Below are 21,107 nucleotides of genomic sequence, written 5' to 3'. Positions count from 1 at the left end.
CTGTTAGATATATCTTTAATTGTAGAACATAGTCGTAGAATTATCGCACTTTATTTTCTCCAACTTTTTAATATAAATATTTAAATTGTTAGAAGAAAAATCGTATTACGGTAGGGTGTAATTTATTTAATGTTTCACGAAAAGTTGAAAAACTCTGGGAGAAAAAAGTCACTACTTTAAGTGTTCGTCAATTCCATAAGAAAAATGTTTATTGCTAAAATTAAAGGAATGGACACGTGTTTTATTTAGACGGATATTATATATCTTACAAAGTGATAAAAAATAATTTCTTTTTATTGCTATATAATACTTACATCATGTATAATACAAATAAGTACTTACTGGCCCCGGTCCCGTTCCCACAAAATATGCCGATTATTTACAGATTGTTCCCATCGCTGTTTAGTAACGTTAACGAGATTTACATATTACATATACGTTTGACTAAAATAGTGAAATAAATATGTAACAGTAAACATGTTCAGGATAAAACGATTTCTTATAACTGCTAGTACTGGCCTTTATTGACTACATTCGATCTACAAGGAGTGCTTAATAAGAAACGCAATGTCAACAGTGATTAACAATAACTAAGCAATTTGTCATTAAAATTATACATACATCTTACAATTATACAACTGTATAATCGAAGCACGAGAGGGGACTCTGGAATGGTGATTAAACAAATGTAAAAAAAGATGATGATACATCTTAACATTACGAATTTTATATACATGAACTCATAATATCTCCTAATCTAATCTGTGAACGCAATTAACTCGCAAGACATAAAATTCTAGAAGATCTATTCGGGAACACACACATATATATATATATATATATATATATATATATATATTTTGTGTAAAACTTTGTATCAATTGTAGTAAGATGCAATTTTATTTTTATGATAGTTCAAGTTACGTAAAATATTAAAGTATATGTTATTCCACAGTTGCAGATTTTATAATAAAATTAAAATCACTTTTTTTTTATCTTTGAGAGAATATGTGATAACCATCGTAGATCTGTAATTTTCGACCTTTAATCATTAAGTTAAACAACTTAATAATTAGATATTAAGTAATATTTTTATCGAGATGAAAGTTAAATATATGTATATTTTATTTTTGATGTTTAATTTGATACTTTAACTCTTTGAAATCTTACAAATAACTGTAGAATCTCTGTACAATCGTCACCACAACTTCTCTCTCTATTTTCTCCGATGAAAATCTCAAAGTATCGATTGCCCGACACGGCTGATACGAGCTACACGAATCGAACGATTTCTTTCGTCTACCGGATCGCGATTGTGTGTGTCCTTCGTGCGGCCTGCCTTAAATTCCAGAAAGGCACTACTGGTCGTGAACGGGTCTACAAATCGCACCGTAACTCCGCCTTAAAAGCGAAGCTGTGTTCGGCGGTTACGTTGCCGAACAAAACGACGGCGAAAATCGCTCGTGACAGCTGTGAGAATCCAGAACCGAAACGCAGAAAAAAAATGTCTCCCCGAAATTCTCGACGTTCGCGATGACTTCTCGCAGATTCATTTACGGAAGATAAGGCCTTGATGAGGGATTCTTAAATATGACTATCGCGATCGTAAAGAAAGCGATAGCACATGCTGTTCAAATTTAAAATTAAAATCGAGGTTTGAAGCTAATGCAATTTTCATAGTTATATAAGATTTTATAAAATTGAAACACAAATATGCAAGAAAGATAAACCACTGTATATATTTTAAAAAATTGAAAGATAAACATTTAAAACATTTTAGTAATGATTATCAATAAGAATTTCGTTTACTTTTAAAAATTCAACTGTGTGTTGATTCTCATAGAAATCGAAATAAATTACAGTTTTGATTTATCGTTTTGATTTATGTCTTGTATGTTAAAATTGTAGTCTATTAAAACGCGCCGCGCGTGACTGTTCCGTCATTTTAAAGACAAATTTTAAATAATGGAATAAAAAAAAACTACACTGTTTCTTTGAAGTTTCGTCTCGTGAATACTTCTTTCTCAATTCTCACTATCAAATGTATCACGAAAGGATGAGAGCGCCATAGAAAACGCCGTCGCGGCGGAAACGGCATTGGCAGTGGTGTGCAGGAGTTTGTAAGATAAAACGGCTACTGACGTCGTATACCTGTACACTGGTGCGTACACGTGTGCATCGCGATGTGCTCATCGAAACAACACTCGCGTCCTCCGTCGTTCATCTTCGTCTCGCGTGATTACCACGAATGAGCGAGCGAGCAAGCGAGCGAGGGAGCGATGTTGGCTCGCGCGCTCGTTAATTAAAACGGCGGAATCTCGTTAAAGACGATTGGTTGTTGCGCAAGCGAGGATCGATCGGCGGCTCGCTCGCCTCGGAATTGAGACGTTGGCCGTCGCAAATTTTTTTTTTCTTCCACGACGCTCGCTCGCGCCCGTGCGAATAGAGCGCGCGTGCTCCGCGCACTTAGGCTCGTGCGAAACGAGATGGATCGCGAGATTTCGGTCGTACGCGAGCGAGAGGATGATTAGGGGATGCTACGAAACACGCCATTCACGCGACCATTCAACATCACGTGCGTATTTCAGAACGTTGCATCGCTTTTTTGTGTCAGTCACATGCTCGCGAGTGTTCGCATTATGAGCACAACGAAAAGATTTCTTCTTACACAGTTAAAATGTAAAGTTGAATGAATATAGAACTTTATGTGTGCTATCCCTGTAGAATAGATTTTCTAGAATTAAGAGCGCGAAACGTGGGATTTATGGAATTCTCCGACATCATGGAGACTGAAGAGCTTTTATATCACATATCAGAATATAATAAAATATATGTGTAAAATACAAAATAAAATGTGAAATGCAGAAAATTATAACATATTTATATTTACATTTGATAGTTATGTACATTTTTGTTTAAAACTGGATTCTGCAAACGCATGTACGCAGCTACATGTCCTTTTCATGTAAGATTTACTTGCATTTATTCGTCTGCATTATTTATTGCAATAATGTTTAGAAATACTGCACATTTGAAAATATTCGTTTATATGCGATCCATTTTCCTAGCTTTTCATAACACAAACATGCGCGGATTAATCCCACCGTTATATATTAATCCGTTCATTTCGCGTCGATCTTTGTAGCCGATGTCGCGAAAAATCGTGACAATTTATTATGGCCATTATATCTAATGACTAATGACTAATGCCGCCATCAATGCTCATCATTATTACATTCGAATCTTACTTTGCTTTGCTATTGTTTTTCCATTTTTTCTCTTCCACTCTCCCATTACTTCACGTTTGCATAACCCCCGTGACCATGCATAGAGTGAAAAGTGAGCTACCTTAAATTTGTACCTTTCAAATGTAACATATGTGCAAGATCTAACATCTCTATCCCATGAAATACAATTTCGTACTAAACACGCATACACACACATGCCCACGTAAACGTATACGTATATTAATATATATTATAGGTACTACATTATATATTGCATATATATATTATGTCCTGCGTCACATATATGCTTTCACAGATATATAAAAATAATTTTCAATTTATCAGACGGCTATATAAATAACTTGCGTCAGTATTCATTTGGCACGCTACAGTGTAAAAACAGAAGTATCTAGTAGTACTAATTAAAATTTTTCTAAAGATATGTTTAATGTTTTTTAATAATATAAATATACATTTTTGCATTGTTTGACTAAAAAGCAAAAAATTATAAGTTAACGTTACAAAAGTTATCACTCTATTTTATAAATTAATACAAATTGGAAATTTTTAGCTTTCGCAATATCTAAAAAACACGTTTAGGGATGCTAATTTTAATTTAATTATTAATTTTGTTATTGTACCAAAGTTTATTGCATTGCGTTTTTATTGTAAAGCTTGTAAAGTTACATTTTGTATATCACTGATTGTGAGTTTGCGATGTAATTTCTCTCATGGATACTTTACGTGAATCAAATTTGAACTCAAAAATGGTTGAAAAAATAAAAATTTTTCATTGTTTTTTAAAAACATTTTTTTTACTGTTTTTGTTGTATTTTTGATATTAATGTATATTTGAGATTTTATTGAAAGAGATGAAACAATCTATTTTTTTAAATATTTTTCTAAAGTAAATGAATATAAGACTTAAATTTTCTTCTGACATATTTTAGCTCTAAATAATAATATTTTAGTACAAATTGTAATGAAACTCAAGAACAAAAGTGTATTTCCATACATCTGATTAATATTCTGCTTGAAATTTTTTTTTGTTATTAAGCTTGATTTTTCATGAAATCTACAATTTTTGCGATTTGAATTGAGAATAAGATTCTTTAATACGATTAGCTGTCACTTGTCAGCGGAATTTAACTTAGACTACGCAAAAATTTTGTGACAATAGTAATGATTTGGTGAAACAATATTTATTTGTTACAACAAGTGTACAAGTTTTTTTTTAATTCGCATACAATTATCTTTTTACTTTGGCTATCGTCAATAAACAGGTCTCATCTTTTCAATGACTTCGCTCACGAATATGTATTGCTTTAACATTAGAATGTATAAAAAATATTTTTAGAATTCTATACACGTTTCCTGATATAAGATTCAAAACACAAAAAAGAAAATACAATTATACAGTAAAAATAATGACATATAGTATCCAATTAATTATAATTTTGATTTGACATCAATATGAAAAAAATTTTTTTTTAAATTATTATATCTAGAAAATGTTATAGAATAATATAGTTTTTTATGAATTTTTTTTTTAATTTGAAGAAAAAACTTTTAAGTGTAATTATTTCATGGAAAAATGTATTCATTTACATGACGCGAGTGAAATACAATTTGGTTTTGCGATTTTACATATCTTGGAAATCAAAGATCTGTCTCTCTCTCTCTCTCTCTCTCTCTCTCTCTCGATGTTTTTATTTTTTTCTTCGCTCTACTTACGGGAGCAAACCAAAATTCACGATACATGAGCAATAATCAACAGAAGTGTAATGAAATTTGCTCATCATGAATCTGCTTTTTCGATCAGCTTTTTTATTTATTGGGCACTTTATGAAATTCATAAAAACATTCTAACGATAAAATATAATCGATATGCATTTTATTAATTTTTCTATAAATCACGAGATATGTCTATAACTAATCGTATACTTGTGTGTTGTACGTAGAATAGATATATACAACGATTTGTGTGTGTATGTGTCAACTTACGTCCCAACTGAACATACATTTAATCAAAATTTTCTCACTACTTTTAACTCCATTTTCTCAATACTACATTGCCGAAGTTCGATATATGTTAGAGATAATCATTGAATCAACTTAGAAGGTTAACGGAAAAATTATACGCTAATAATATGAAGCATATTAAAATTCGCTATTAAATTTTATACATACTGAATTAAAAAATGTATTTCTGCATATGATTCTAAAAATAAAAATATTGGATGGTAGTTTTGTCCTTTTACATAGGTTTAGTCAGTATTATTACAATTGAGTCACAAATTTCTATATAAATACATAAATTATACTAACTAAATATGTATAAATATTTGAATTTGTGTATATATAGAAATTTGTGAAAATTAAAATTTTTCTATTAGGTTGGAAAACACAGTGTTTAAAACTCTTTTTCTTAGTTCGCATTTTAAATGCCAATTTCAGTATATATAAAATTAATATGAAAATTAATATGAAAATTAATATGAAATTCTCTTTCTCGCTAATATAAACATAAATACCGACGCAAGGGCCTCATCAATGTAATAAACTATTTTATTTCGCTGCTTAAAGATTTAATCGATAAACGAATCTTTTTCTACTTTGCATCTATCGAACTTATCAAAATATAATTTTCGTTGTTAGCGCACATTGACGATTGCGCTCGATTAAAACTAGAGATAAGCCGTGAAAAAAAAAACGCAAAAATTTGGTTCTATGGCGTACCATTTCTAATCTCGAATTGCGCGTATTTCATTTTCGAAGGCTAATCCACAGCGTTCCTGTGCATATATGAACGACAGGACAATCACGATACGAGAAAGCTATTCGTGTACACGCGATCTTGTAACCAGAGAATAGCGAGATAAAAAAAAAGATTCTTCTTCTCCCTTGCACTCTCCATGTGAAGTTAATAATAATATCTATTATTATAAAACATTTCAGTTTTTTGAAATCAAATAAAACTGACGAACAACAGTATGCGGGTAAATTTAAATAAAGCGTTATACACTTTGTTCCAATAGGAACAGATGTCCATTAGAGAGGAAAGAAGAACATCTTCATTTCATCTCAATTATTCTTGTCCTTTTGAATTATGGTCTTAGGATTATGGTCTTTTTGTTAAATCTATCGGCTTCTTCGCGGCCGAGTTTTCTGTATCGCTGGCATTATCTATCTCATCGTCTATCTCGGTCTGCGAATGCTCGCTAACGGGTGTCACGACAGTTTTCATAGAGAGATCCATTGGATTATCTTGCGGTGGTGGGCAAGCGACTTCCCGTTCCGGACTGCACTCGGTTGAGTTATCTTCGGAAAGTTGCATTCTCTTCCGCGGTCTCTCCGGCGTTTGCTCACTCTTTAGAACCATATCTAGGCAGAATCGATCGTTATTGTTGTTCTTCTCGTAGGAATCCTTCTCATCGGTCGTTGAGATTCTCAACGGCGTCGCCGTGGCTACGGTCGTTGTCATGGTCGACGTCGTGGCGGTCGCGGGCTCGTCGTTCTCGTCGCTCGTAGTCGCCGGCGGCGAACGTTGCAGCATGCTGGACGGATGATTCGCTATGAGGGGATGGGATGCGCTGTGCGGCGTCGCGTATATGTGAGCGTAGGGTGGAAACATGGTGAGGCCGGGTGGTGGCAGGAAGGCCGACGGCAAAAGCGACATGCCGCCAAGGGGAAAGCCCATTGGTAGGCCCAGAGCGGTGGACAAATCGACTGGTGGCAAGTGCGGTAGCGGCCGGATGCTGTGATGTCCGGCGAAGGCCGCTCTCCTCTCGGAGACGTCGACGGAGCTGTCGCTATTGTGGGACTCGGGCGAGCTTATGTTAGGCGAATTGGAGTTCTTGTATTCGTCCGCGCTCATCAACAGGGTCTCGTCCCTGCACTGATTGCCGTGAATGCCGTGGATGGGCGAACTAGTCGGATTACGCTGCTGTTGCGACAATTGATGCGACATGAGAATAGCCGACTGATAATGCTGCTGCTGATGCTGCTGACGCTGCTGCAGCGGCTGTTGCTGTTGCATCTGTTGCTCCAGCTGCTGCTGCTGCTGCTCTTGCTGTTGCTGCTGTTGTAACAGACAGTGAATTTTGAACCAGTTCGACCTGCGACCGTATCGCGAGCCGGACTTGGACATGCCGACGAAGATGCATTTTCTCAGACGGCAAGATTTGCACGCGGTGCGATTCTTCTTATTTATCACGCACTTGCCGTCGTTCTTGCAATCGGCGATGCTGTTCAGGTTGTTGTACGAGCGCCCGAAGAAAGACTGCAACAAGAACCATGGTCGAGCCAATTAGCACTAATGTACTGCATGCGAAATGCGTTCGCTCGCGCGCGCGCGTTAAAAATTAATATATTGAGAGTCGAATTTACGTGACATGTAATATTAAAAAAAGTATGAAAAAATATTTCGCTTGAAGACTCGCAAATAAATCATTTTTCAGTAAAGAATTCAATTATTAATTATACACGAAAACTCGAAATTTTCTTTGTAAAATATCAAACATTGGGAATATTAGGAAATTAGGCATGGTATGTCTATTATAGGAAAAAAAAATGGAAATGTATCTATGTATAACAATAGCATCGTAAATTAGTAGAAAACATACAACGAAAATTAATCCTACAATCGTAAAAACGTAGATTTGTAAAAGAATATTTCAAGTTCTCATGCGTTCTTTGAAAAGGATTTAGTAAAAGGATTAAATTTTGCTATAATGAAAATATTTCTGCAAAAATATTTTCTTTACAGCATTGCTAAATTTCGGAACTTATTACTTTTTAAAAAATGCTGAGAAATATTCTTTCACAGATCTACATTTTCCGATTCTAGGATTAATTTTCGTTGTACGTTCCCTACGAGTTTGCGATGCTTTTGTTAAAAATAATATCGTGCTATAGATTCGTCGTCAAACGGTATCTTGGAATCATCATGCGAGCCACGTGCCAGGGAAAACGGCGAGGAGAGACGAAAGGCTTGTGGAAACTATCGGCGCGACACTGCAACAAGCGGCATTGTAACACTTGTAACAAGTACAACGCCAGAGTCGTTAGCGTGTAACCGTACACTCTCGTTGTCTCATTCATTCGGCGTGCGAGCGGGGGAGGAGAGGCGTGGCGGGGTCGACGGTCGGAGGCGCGTGCGGCCTGCTGTTCTCGTGCTAATTGCCCAAATGGTGCAATTCCACGTGATTCCGACACTGCGCTCGTTGCTTTCGTATACCGGAGGATGGGGAACAACGGATCCCCACTCTGTCGTCTACGTTTCTTTGTTGCTCTCTTTTGTATAGAGGGAAACATATGAAAAAAATTATCTCTGTATATCTCAGTCCTAATGAATGGCGTGGTCTCAATTTTATTCTAACAATAAGATGAATATTCTCCGGCAGTGATAAATTTCATTTTGAACGAAATTTTATAAAATGATATTTTAGAGAATATATAAATAAAAAAAATATATATATACATGTATGTATATAAATTTTAAACGGTTTAAAATGTATCGCTATTGCGAGCTGTTGCTTTTTACAGCCAGATCGTTGCGAGACAACAGTTTCGGCTCGCCTCGCTTGGATTGATGGCTAAAATTTCCCAATCGTCGCGGTTTATATGTCGCTCGGCGCGCAGCCGAGCCGACTGTCACATCGGCGAATCGGCGAGCGTTTAAAGGGACGCGCGCGGCCGCGTTGTCCACTTTCGCTTTTTCTGCCCGTACGCACGCCATATTATTAATCGTTTCTGGTTCGTTTGTCCTGGAAACGAGCTCTTCCTGCGGCCTGGTGGTCCCGATGCGCGCATTGCCGAGACCTATGGGCCGGCATCGCGTTCCACTTATTTTCGCCGTCGATGTCGTCGTCGTCGTCAGTGTCGTTTGTCCTCCACCTTCTTGCCAGGGTAAGACGCTTATGCGAGGAAGAAAAGGAACGCGCGCGACGCTTCAGAAGCGATGACACAATTGAGAAAATGCTACCGTTATTATCTGTCCCCCTTTCCCCGGGCCCCGGGCCGCACGCCCCCTTCGTCCGTCGCGCATGCTGAAGTTATGCAAACGGTCCTACTTGGAAGCCACGCTATGCTCGTTTCGTAGCACTACGTTTGGACAATTATTAGGGAAACACGTTTAGTATGCTCGTGAGATAAGAGACTAAAAGGATTTTGGAAATTGGAGAACGTCATCGTGCCACTATTACGATTAAATTCAAGTGGATTTGAAGAACAACGGCTATCATGCTAACGAACGAAAGTTGATTATTATTCAAAAAATAAACTTGTCTTTTTTATCATATTTCTCCCCTTAATTCTGATGTCTCTTTCGCCTTTCACAGTGATCGCTCAGCTACGATATGTGTTTGTAATTCCACATTTAAGTGTTTAATTACAAACATTACCGAGCTCATTATTCAACAGGAAAAGGGAGCAGGGCTCCGGGCGCACGCGAGAGGTACTCCCCTCCTCCACCCTTTTCGTTCTGATTGCCGGGCCGCCTCGAGACGCCGCTTCCGGCGCTTCGCACTTGTCCGCCACAATTGTTTCCGCCCTAGTTCACGGTTACGTCAGCACGACATTGTTTCGTTTCGTTATTTTCGTTTTCAGGCCCATCGTAGCATGTCAGCTCTCCCTCCTCCGCGCGATCCCGCGCGCAGCCCTCCCCCGTCGCCCGTTCTCGTTTTTCTCGCTCTTCGAGCGCTTCACGCTTCGAGCGAGCGAACGAGCGAGCGAGTGACTTTTTCAAACGCGACTGATGCGGCGCAGAGATCGCTTTGTTGCGTTTTAACCGAATCGCGCGCGAGCGCTCGCGCGCGTACACTCGCCGCTTTCGGACCACTTCGGACCAGGTTGACACGCATGCCTGGCCGAACGTTTAACCTCGGCCACGGAGCGGCTCGTGAAAGCGATCGCTCGCTGCCAGGCCCCCGTGGGCCTTTGCGAAACCGCGGGAAAGAGCGTCGTCCTGCCGGCGGCGCGCGGCTCGCAGCTCTCCGCTCGCGTCGCGGCGCGCGGCGGCCGAGAAAGAGCGCGAATGAATCGGCGTAGGAAAACTCGGCTATTAGAGCGATAGATCAGGAACGAGGTTCTTTCCTCTCGATCGCGGACGCGCTTTTTCGACCGGTGAGACCGATTTCCTTCACGTCCGCCGGCTCTCGGTAGAGCAACTCCCCGGAACGCGGGGTCTCCCCTTGCGGTATCTTGAGCGTACAACGCGAAGTGCAAGATATACAAGCTCGGTCTTATACCATCACTTCTGTTTCATTCAATCTGCATGTACTTTCCAATTTCGATAATACAATTATATATAGGTATTAAGTATCTATTTAAAAAGTAATAGTTTTAGGCAAAACAGTAAGTTTTTATATTGTCGAGAACCGTAGCGATGTCGATTTAAATTTAAATATAAGACTAGAAAATTCGCGTTATATATAATCGCATCGTTGATCAGTTTTCAATTTGCTCTTGCGCAATTGTGTGAGAGAACAAAAAAGAAGAAAGAGAGAGAGAGGAAGAGATTCAAAATTAGACGGCAAGACTCACCTTGCAACCCTCGCAGGTGAATGCACCGAAGTGGAAGCCAGCCGCTGGTTCGCCGCACACCTTGCACTGTTGGTTCATCTGCAACAGAAGACAATCGGTTGTATTTGACTGAATGCATTTGATAAACTGGAATTACTTTGCATTTCGCAATGGTGGAAACTTCGATAATTACATCAGAGAAAAATTTTGATGGTTTGTTAAAAACTCCAGAGAAATCTCGTCATTCAGACGGTACCATTTTGAACATCTAATAATTTATCTATTCCCTAAGTAGGATTGGCTCACAGATGCAGGTAAAGTCTGATTGTTATTAACACAAATTATAACAGCGATTTTCTTAAGATATATGCTATGTACTCTCTAAATTTTCTGGAGTGAGATTCACTCCAGAAAATTTAGGTATCATTCTGTTTTCCATGCAGACTCTTTTCCAAACCGAATGTAGAAATTTTCTTGCAAGATTTCTTCCCGGTAATATATGGGATACGCATGCGATAGCCAAAATTATCACTTGTATAAACGAAATAACTATATATAATATGCCATCTGAATTAACTACTAGATGTATTTGTCTTCATAATATTAAAGGACAGTGTTAAGATGAGAATAGAAAGATTTGTAAATTTTTTCAGCATCTTTGCCCTGCAGCGTTTAAACAATTCATTTAATCGTTTAGTTTTTCGCTTATGTTAATCCCTTATATTACATTCATCATTCTCGTATTAAATATTCTCCGAGCAATTCTATGATTTATGAGAAAACGTTGTTGGGAAATATTAGAAACTAACGGACTATTAGGTATATCGAAACTATTGTGCGTTTGCGACACCACGAAACGAATGCGCGCGCGCGACGCTTCTTCCATCGAGTCGTCGCTTCCTACGCGACGGAAACGAAAAGTAGATCGGACGCGCGGTATCTTTGACAAGTCGACGATGCAATCTTTATCGTGCGCCTACACCGATCGAGCGCACGATTGGGTAAGAGAAGAAGCGCGTTGCATAATGCGCCGCTTTGCAGTGCGGCGCGAGCGCGAATCGCTGGATCGTGGCAAAGCGGTGCGTGTTACGTTCAACGAGCGGAAAACTCTTGCGCGCTTGCTTTTTTTTTTCCTCTCCGTCGGTCTCCGTCCCCCTCCGTATCCCTCTTTCTCTCTCGCGCGCCCGTTCCTATCGAGCTCCTCCACCGGCTCCTTTCGCCTTCTTTGGCCGATCGTCCAGAAAACGGACCGTGGCTCCGCGGTCTCGTTTTCACACCTCGTCGCTCTTATTTCACGCCGTGATCCCTTGCACAACGTGCATTTGTGTAGGCCAGCGGAACGATACCGCGCGATCGGAAACGGACGGGATGGACTCCTCTACCATGACGTTTCTCTCTCCGCGTCTCCTGTCTCCACCTTTTTTATTCATACATCGTTTCCCTCTTTACTCGCGCGCGCTCGATCGTTTGCAACATGTTTCCGACATTCCTCCGGCTCTTTTTCTCTATCGAAATGTTTGACGAATACGAATATGGGACAATAGCGGTGACCCAGATGTTTGCCGCGGTCCGAGGGCGCAACCTCCAGCGACTTTCATACGTGGCAGACTGTCGCTAAATGGGAAAGTAAATTTCAACTAATGGAAGAGACATTTACGTTGTTTGATCAACGGAGTCTCTCCTGACCTACACCCAACCAGTCGTTGACACTTATCATTTGCGGATGCCGCCGTTTCTGTCGCGGCATACCTATACGCAGCTCGTGCTTGCAATTCCGTGTTTGTATTTTTTTTTGTCTTACTTGCATTCATACACTTCCCGCCGCGTCACGCAACAATCGCTTCCGCGACGTTTCACGGGTGGTCCGAGATCTGTTTGACGCACAGATCCATTTCTCGCCTGATAATTTATTCTCCTTGTTATTTCGAGTCGCGTTCGGGGCGCAGATATCTCTTCTTACGTGATCGCTCTGTCGCCACAGTTTTGCGATATTTTTATAACGTCATCGAAAAACCCCGGTGGTATCCGTGTCGCGACTTGCTCGGTGGCGCTCGACGACCGACAAAACCGAGCGACATCGCCGAGCGTTTCTCAATCGTAGTCAAATTATTCGGTATAATTTCATTAGCGACAGCCTCAAGGCTTCTCATGCTTTGTAAGCCTAATTGCTTGAATTTTTCGTAGATAGAAGCTGAATGATATTCGCCCGATGATAAACCGAGATAAGAGGTCCAACGACGCCTGTTCAATGGCAACCTGCGTTGATTAGAGGTGTGCATCCGGTAACGGGTAAGTCTCACTTGGTGATTCCTATGCACGGCAATGCGTTCCGTGCCGATGCAATTGCGATGTTTAAATGATATTGTTGTCGTGCCGAGGTGTCGCAACAGAGCACAACACAATGTCGTCAGATAAAATCAAACGAGGTTAACAGATTAGATTCCGCGTAGAAATGGAAGAAATCGTTAAATATAAATAACCACATATTTTATAACAATGAAAAAATTAGACTATTATAATTTGAAAATATTAGAAATAAATAAATAAGAGTGTTACGCTTCGAATTAATAAATCAATTAAAATGGAAAAAATAAAATTATTTGATTATAAATTATAATTTAATATTTGTGTAAATTGATCATTAAATTATAGATTCTCGTTCCACATGTTCCACGTTCTTTTTTTTTAAACATTTATTACGTTACAAAATTATTTAATATTCCATGTTATTTACTTATAATATTCTTAAATATAACATAACTTTTAAAATAATTTTTGGAACAATGATACATGGCATATTTGACATATGGTTGTCAAGTACATTTATGCAAAAGTAAGTGATTTTTATTAGAAATATTTAAAGACTTGACGATTAAAAAATCGACGAAAATAGATAAGAAAGATCACGAATGTTTTTTATTCGCGATGCTTTCTGTGGACGTCGTTCTGGTTTTACCCAGACGATTAATAGAAGATATCTACCTATCTCGCTTCGCGAGAATTATTCGGCGTAATCGGGAATTTTACAATTACGTCCGGCGACGATAAGTGGTCGCCGCGCACTTGTTATGCCGATCTTTGGCCGCCGCGGTCGACGCGTGTATATATAAATAGCTGATTCACGGCTCGGTAATCGTAATAGCTCGCGCGACTTCGCATACGCTGGATTAAAGATTGCAAGCTATTATCGTGCTATCCTCTTCCTTTCTGACCATCCTACGTTTCCTCGGGGCAACGAGAGAATTCGACTCGTTTTTTTTTTCTTTATGCCAATCATAACGAGACCCGTCACAATGCCCGGGCACGAGCATGTGAATCCGATCTCTGGCAGTGTAAACCATCTGGATATCCTCGATTTGCGTCGAACGACGATGGCGGTCTGCTTACGCGGACGTAAGGATGCTCTTGACATACGGCGACAAGACTCGATACATATTATCGCCACCAGCGGATCTCGGCGGCAACGATCATCGCCCAGATCGTCGGGGAGACCGCCACGAGGCTTGACCTTGGTGGACCGCGTGCAATTGTTGAGCCAAGCGGGTCCAGGCGAGCCGTGAGAATCGTAACGTACTCCCGCGCATAAAATCTCCGCCCGATAATCATTGATAATGCGTTGAGGCTGCTGCGAGCTGAACATCTGTCAAGATATTTGCAAAGCGATCGATCGTCGTAATTTCTGCGAATCGCGTCGCGTTTGTTCTCTTTTCTCCTAAGCTCCAATTTTATCAACCACCCGCTATATCTTTCATAAAAAAAAAAGGATTTTTCCATCGAAAAGGAGAGTAGAGTTTACTTTTAATCTCAATATCGAGATCCTTTTAGACGCATAGCATCAAATTGAAAAATTTAATCTAAATTTATTCAAAACTTGTAACTTAATTGAGTCGCATACGCTTGCGAAAGGGAAGGCGATAATAAGACAGAAAAAAAACTGCTTTAAGTAGAAATAATATTACATAACGGTCTACGTTTTCACGCTAAACTAAACGTCGAAGCGCAGTGAACTCTAACAAATCGAGTAAACAAAATTTCGTGCTCACAATAATTATTACGATTGTAATTCCGTAGCGTGTGACAACAAAGTCGCACAGAGGAATGCCCATCAAAAAAAGAAATAAAACTGTAATCAGCCAGTCTATATGCTCTGCATCTCGCGGTGGTAGTAGTGTCGATACTTCAGAATTACGGAAGAAGACTGAAGTAGACTACACAATTTCAGGGAATTCCAAAGGTATGAGGCAACTACCCGAAAGAGAGACGAAAAACATGATTGTAAAAGAAAAAAATTGCCTCTACGTTATTAACTTTGAAATTTTGTTCACTTGGTTTGGCTAAAGCGAAAAGATGGATTTAATAAATCTAATTTTATCGTCTTACACGAAGAGAAAAAGAAAGGCTTTTTCTGTACAAGCTGAGAAATAACGGCAAATAACGGAATACGCATAATTCATAGCCCTTTTTGTGTCGAGATTAATGGCATGTGTAACGGAAATAGAAAGGTTAAAAAACTCCAAATTAAAAAAGGTTAAAAAACAGAAAAATAAAGGGTGCACATTTCTAAAGAGTGCATAACAATAGCATAACGGTTTTAATTGCCTTTCAATTCTTACGTTATGGACGACTGTTCCTTATACTTTAAACCCATTACTTTTTCGGAGAAAGAGGAAGTGTTCCTCTTCCTATATAAAAAAAAATTGCCTGAACGGGTATTTTTTAACGGTACAAAAACATTTTCGCTTCACTCTTTCTCGATAGTGAAAAGTTTTGCCAATTCTTGCATTCTGTTCTAAACATAGAGAAATTTTATGAGAAAGGATAAATTCGAAGGGTTCTTTATGATTTTACAACTTGCAGTTACAACTTTCACGATACAAAATATTGCGATTCTTAGTCCTAGTGTCGCTTTCTTTTTTTTTCTTTTTGCCAAACCGCCAAAAGGCTCATCTCATCTCGATATCAAAGCGTTGGATGGACCAAAGCCGACGGCGGCGGCCGACGGCCGGATTCTTCTCGCTTTCGTGCAATACCACCATTTCGATCGTTTGCGCATCTATTCGCGCGAATTAATCCGACGATCGGGACGATCGATCGATCCCGCGGGGAAGCGACTCCCGGCATCGTGCAACCTCATCTCGGCTCCAGTTTGCAAATAATAACTTCCGTTCTTTCGAAACGGAGCGGCGTTCCGCAACGCGCGTTCTGCCGATCGGCCTTCGCATTGCGCGCGCGACGCGACGCGCGGACGCAACGCATCGAGCGCGCGGCGCTATTTCCGATTCTATTGTCGTAATCGCGGGACCCTCGATCGAACGCGCACGGACGATTCGTCGCGGCGCGATGCCGCGAATAAATTCCACGGTTTACGAAGACGCGCGGGGCCGGCAAATGCGCGCGCGCGCGTCCATCAGGGCTGACGAGCCGCGACCGAAAACTCATCGCGGTGCCTAATCCGCGACGAACCGATTCCCTGGCGGATTCTCATCGCTCTCGCGTGCTCGATCGCACTGTCGTTTCCGAGGCATGAAAGGCGCGAAATTACACGGTTCGATATCATTAAGACTGCATCAAATACGATTCCCGAGCACAAGTGCATCTAATAGATTAGTTATTGCACTGAACACACGGTAACACGCGCGTTGAAAGTTAATTGGATATATTTTTATGCTAAAATGAACGACATCGCGTTACGATCGTGGCATCAAATTACCCTCTTCTGAATCATTCTAATTTTCCGATGTTACGCGTTATTTGACTGATGTTTCTGAAGAACGTTTTCAAGAATGACGAAGATATCGCGTTAAAAGCTTTGGCAAACATTGCATTTCAAAATTGCATGTCTATACACACAAATCGATGCTTAATTCAATTTTCAAACGACTAGATTATCACACAAAATATTACGTACTTTTATTATTATGATGAATTAACGTAGTGCAACAGATACGATGAGCAGCATTCGGCGGCGACTCGATTTCAGATAGAGCATTCCAATGTGTCACAATTGTTTTCCGAGGATACGTCTCCCGAGACACTTCTCGCCATTTTGCAAAAAGCTGGCAAAATCTGGTCCATTGTCCTCGGCCGGACAGGTAGAAGAAAAATGACACAAAACCGCACAGTCAGTCACACACTAGGGAATACATTTTCACTGGGATGTGTATACGTTTTTGAGAAAAAGTCTCCCGTCGTAATCGACCTAATAACTTTCTGCCAATCACTATTCGGTACTCGTAATTGAGTCCTCCGAGAAATCACCACTCTTTTTTTTTTCTTGCGAATTAGCCGAAATGTCCGTACCTTCTACTCACGCCCCGCCGCGACTTCTTTCACGTGAACGGGTCGCGAACCGATCGCGAGCCTCCGCGATTGGCACAAGACCGGATAACGGAAGAAGATGAAGACTCTTGACGCGCCGATGACCGTTAGGTGAATGACTTTGGTAGGCGAGGGTGTCCACATCGATTCTTGAATCGACCCCCACTTCTGCACGTTTATTTTCCGCGGTCCCACTTCGACTGCCCGATCGGTTCTCCGCTCGCTCGCCCGCTCGTTTGCCGCGCGCGGCACGCTCGTGCGCTCTCGTAAGTATACCTCGAATGGGCCTTATGGGCATACTGTGCGCTGGATCAGCGGAGAAGCATGCACAGTCTAGCCGGAGTTGGTACAGGTGGGTTGTGGGGTCCTGTCAGACCACTTGGTGGGGATCCTGCTGAGGGACCGGATAATCCTTCTCCGATGCACGGTGGGGGTTGAGGGAGGGGCCTCAGATCGGTATCCCTCTCTTCTCGTCTTTTCCTACTCCTTTCCTCGCGTCACCTCTTAGCCTTCTACCTGCATACCTGCGACACATAGCGACACTTGTGACTATGAATCTCAAAGTTTTGTGATATCGATAAGCTGTTTTCCTTATTATTTGAGAGAAAGGATTTGTGAGTCCCTTTTTTGCGGATTATAGTTTTTCAGGCGCTGAGAAAAGTCAATGTTTAAGATTAAAAAGTATGAAAAGCACAATGCAAATATTGTTATTTATCGAAAGGATTTATTTGGAATATCCTAAAAAAAAAGAAACAAATTCTGTTCTTGTGTGAATAGTAATGTAATTTCTACAAAACAAGAATAACTGCTACAAATTACTTTATTAAAACTATACGTGTTTTGTAACTGTCGTTAGAGTTAATTGGTTCCTTCTGTAATAGTAGAAGGCCTAAGACTCTAATCTTTTCTCTCGAAAGTAGCCGATGTCACACAAAAAAAGGGGGAACCAGTTAAATATCCTAATTTTTCGATATACGTTATTATGTAAGATTAATCTGCACAAGGAAAAAAAAGATCCAGAAAACTTTCGTTTTCGTCGCGATTAATGTCTCTTTTTTTTTTCTCCTCCGCGATGGCCTAATGTCGGCGAATTAGAGTCATTTTCGTGACTTTCTTCGAGCAAGAAACGTGGGAAAGTCCCATGGACTGCGACGGGCGACGGCGACGACGATACGCTTCGCTTCTGTATCAAGGAGAACGATTTACGGCGGTTCGCTTTACGTAATGGCTCGCTATTTAGAATGTGACATTTAATGCGAGACGTCGATCCTCGGCGCTGCGCGTTGAAACGATTGCGTTACACACGATGCGCGGTATTACCCCGTTCTACGATTCGACCAGACCGCGGGGTAAATCGCACACTTATACGTAAACGCGTGTAACGAGATGACTCTCAAGACACGTCCTTGGAGGGACGACCGTGACGGCATGGCGATCTCGGCTCGTGCTTGATGGCCGATTAAATTCAGCGCTTGTAATGAGCGATCACGCTCGATACGTTCGCTCGCTCGCCGAGATTTTCCCCTCGTGCGTGCATACCTAAATCGCGCCACTTTCCTTCGGTATGCGTGTCGAGCGACATTTCGAGCGTGTGAAATCAAGATTCGCTCTTGCTCGCATGTCGTTTGAAAATTTCGCCTATCGTCAGAGAAAGATGCGAATTTGCGACGGCGAATAAATTAGCCGCGTCAGCGCGAATGACGTATCGAATCTCCATTACTCTGCGGTGTTATGCGGTCACCAAATTTGAAATATAAAACAATCGTAAATTTGCATCAATCGAAGCGACATGTGGATTTGATCAATAATTATTCTTCATACATGGCACGTGCGGCTTTCTCTTTGTTATATAGTTATTATAGTCATTGAGTTCCTTTGTCAACGATATGATAGATGAACAATACAAGGTCCGTATTTATACCTCACTTTTATCAACAAATGCATTCGTTTATTTTTGAGATTCTACAATATATGTAAACTACATGTGTAAATTTATTTAATTTATCTAAACTATATGTCCCAAATGCGCGCACATTTATTTTAACGGTAAAGCATAAATATGGATCTAACAAGACTTGTGGAACTACAGTAAAAATACAGGTCAGGAGAACATATGGAAACCAAAAGGATAAAAAGTGATCAAAAGAACCGCTGGGCATTTTTGAATGAATTTTTGTAAAGTCATCTTTTTCCTCAGTGACATGGAATGTAATGATATAACCGGTCCTTTGAGGTTCATCAATAACCTACAGATACCTAGTGTGCTTTTTACGTTTTACATGACCTACACTGTCATTTTCTAGAAATGAAAAGATCTATGAAACATTGAATATTTTTAAACGTCTAATGATTTTAGTACATATCTATACTGAATACTCAAACAAATTCAAATAACTAAGCCAATGTCCATCAACAGAACATTAAATATTTTCAAATATTAATAATTTTATCATATATCTACTGAATTTTCAAAACTCAAATAACCATATGTATATATCTATTTATTTCATAATAAATAATTAAGAGAAAGGTATTTATTATTTACGACAGGAAAAAATGATAGAAATGAAACAACGGCGGCAATCTGCATGTTAATACCGATATCAATCAGAGATTAAATAAATTTTTTAAGACTTCGAAATTTATTTTTGTAAATATTACACATTTCTCTTTCATATTGTTTTATTAGTGCATGGAATCTAGATTTAGCCTGCAATTTTCGATTAGAGACCGAGATGCAAGACGGTAAAATAATAGTTGGACTTTTATTACGTTGAAATAATTCGGAATATCATAAAGCGCTGATGGAGGTCATCGAATCGCTTAATCAATACCTCGGCTTTTTACGATCGAAGATCGCTCAGCTCTAATTAAAAAGTACGCGAACCGTTCGTACAACTGCAAAAAGGACCGCTCTGGCAAAGGCTTTTTTTCAATATCTTTTCTATTCAGAAGTTCACATTTCTGAATACTTTCTCCAAGAACAATTTTTCTACAGATGGAATATGTACAATCTTGAACTCTTTTCTTTAGAAAAAAAAAATCGTAATTTCTTCAGTTCTTTTTATCTGTGAATAAGAAAATTTTCAGGTAAATGTAGCGTGTCACTAGTAGCCCTTTCGGATCATTGTAATAGAATTGAGTATCGGGTTTCGGCAAAGGGTTTCATTATTGTTTCGTTTTCCGCTCCTCTTTCGGAGACGGCGCCGTCCCGAAGGAGCTTCGCTCGAGCAGCCCCCCGGCTGCGAAATTACCTCACAGAACCCTCGTTTGCGTTTAACATAAGACTCGGGGAAACGGGTACAAAGAATATATTTCCCGTCTCCGTCTTTCCTTTCTTCCTCCTACCTTTTTTTCTTCCTACCGCGAACGCGCGCGGGTTCCGCAATTACGCTCGCGCGATGAAAAGTAATTGCGCAACCCACACGCTTCGTGACCTTTCCTCAACTTTGTTGTGTAGGCCACATGCATTCCTTAAAACGCGCCGGTTATTCCACGATGAAATGATGCGCACTGCACAGAGGTCGAAGGGGAATAGCACGCAACGCGAGTACCACCTCCCCGGCCGACAGATGGAGCCACGGGCCTCCGCGGCGCTCGTCCTCGAGTCCTCCTCCCGTCCATTTCGCCATCCCCGTCGTCGCTCGTTATCCCGATCAATCGCGCGCGTTTTACATCCGTTCGCGGTCGTAAGTGATACAGTTTCTCCAATCATTTTACTTCGTTGCCACTCCATTACGTCGTTTGCGTGCCCACGTAGACCGAAGAATGAGGAAAACGATGGAGATGGAACAGAAGCGGCGGACCGCAGGTATAAAGGTTATACTTGTAAGTACGCTGCGAAAGACACTCGTCGATCGCTCAATTACGGTATCGCGTCATAACAAATTGCATAGCCATTGGCAATTTGAGATTCGCAAGAAGAAAGACAGTATATTTAATTTCTCGAATTACATTTGAAGAAGATCGAAAAATTCGAATTCAATTAAAATTGAATACGCACTAAAAGCGTTAAGTATTATATACGAATCGAAGAAG

General features: G+C 40.2%; 1 protein-coding gene and 1 long non-coding RNA gene across 3 annotated transcripts in view; one reads left to right on the top strand and one right to left on the bottom strand.

Annotated features, from left to right (window-relative positions):
- Positions 1–5,106: 5,106 nt before the first annotated feature.
- LOC105448611 (knirps-related protein-like) lies at positions 5,107–17,318 on the bottom strand. The gene is made up of 3 exons (XM_011687280.1): positions 16,660–17,318; positions 10,773–10,850; positions 5,107–7,509 (listed from the first exon to the last, which is right to left on the bottom strand). Exons 2-3 carry the CDS (start codon positions 10,848–10,850, stop codon positions 6,349–6,351), a joined length of 1,239 nt encoding a protein of 412 aa, XP_011685582.1. The 5' UTR covers positions 16,660–17,318; the 3' UTR covers positions 5,107–6,348.
- A 3,402-nt stretch (positions 17,319–20,720) lies between these two features.
- Positions 20,721–21,107, top strand: part of LOC105448610 — a 46,413-nt gene continuing 46,026 nt past the window's right edge. For both annotated transcript variants that reach the window (XR_974264.1, XR_974263.1), the window contains exon 1: positions 20,721–20,897. This is a non-coding gene — a long non-coding RNA (uncharacterized LOC105448610). The remainder of the gene's footprint in view (positions 20,898–21,107) is intronic.

Source organism: Wasmannia auropunctata, unplaced genomic scaffold (genome assembly GCF_000956235.1).
Source record: "Wasmannia auropunctata unplaced genomic scaffold, wasmannia.A_1.0 LD336083.1, whole genome shotgun sequence".
Classification (NCBI taxonomy): Eukaryota; Metazoa; Arthropoda; class Insecta; order Hymenoptera; family Formicidae; genus Wasmannia; species Wasmannia auropunctata.
Note: the sequence above shows the minus strand (reverse complement) of the source record. Positions and strands in the feature narration are given on the sequence as shown.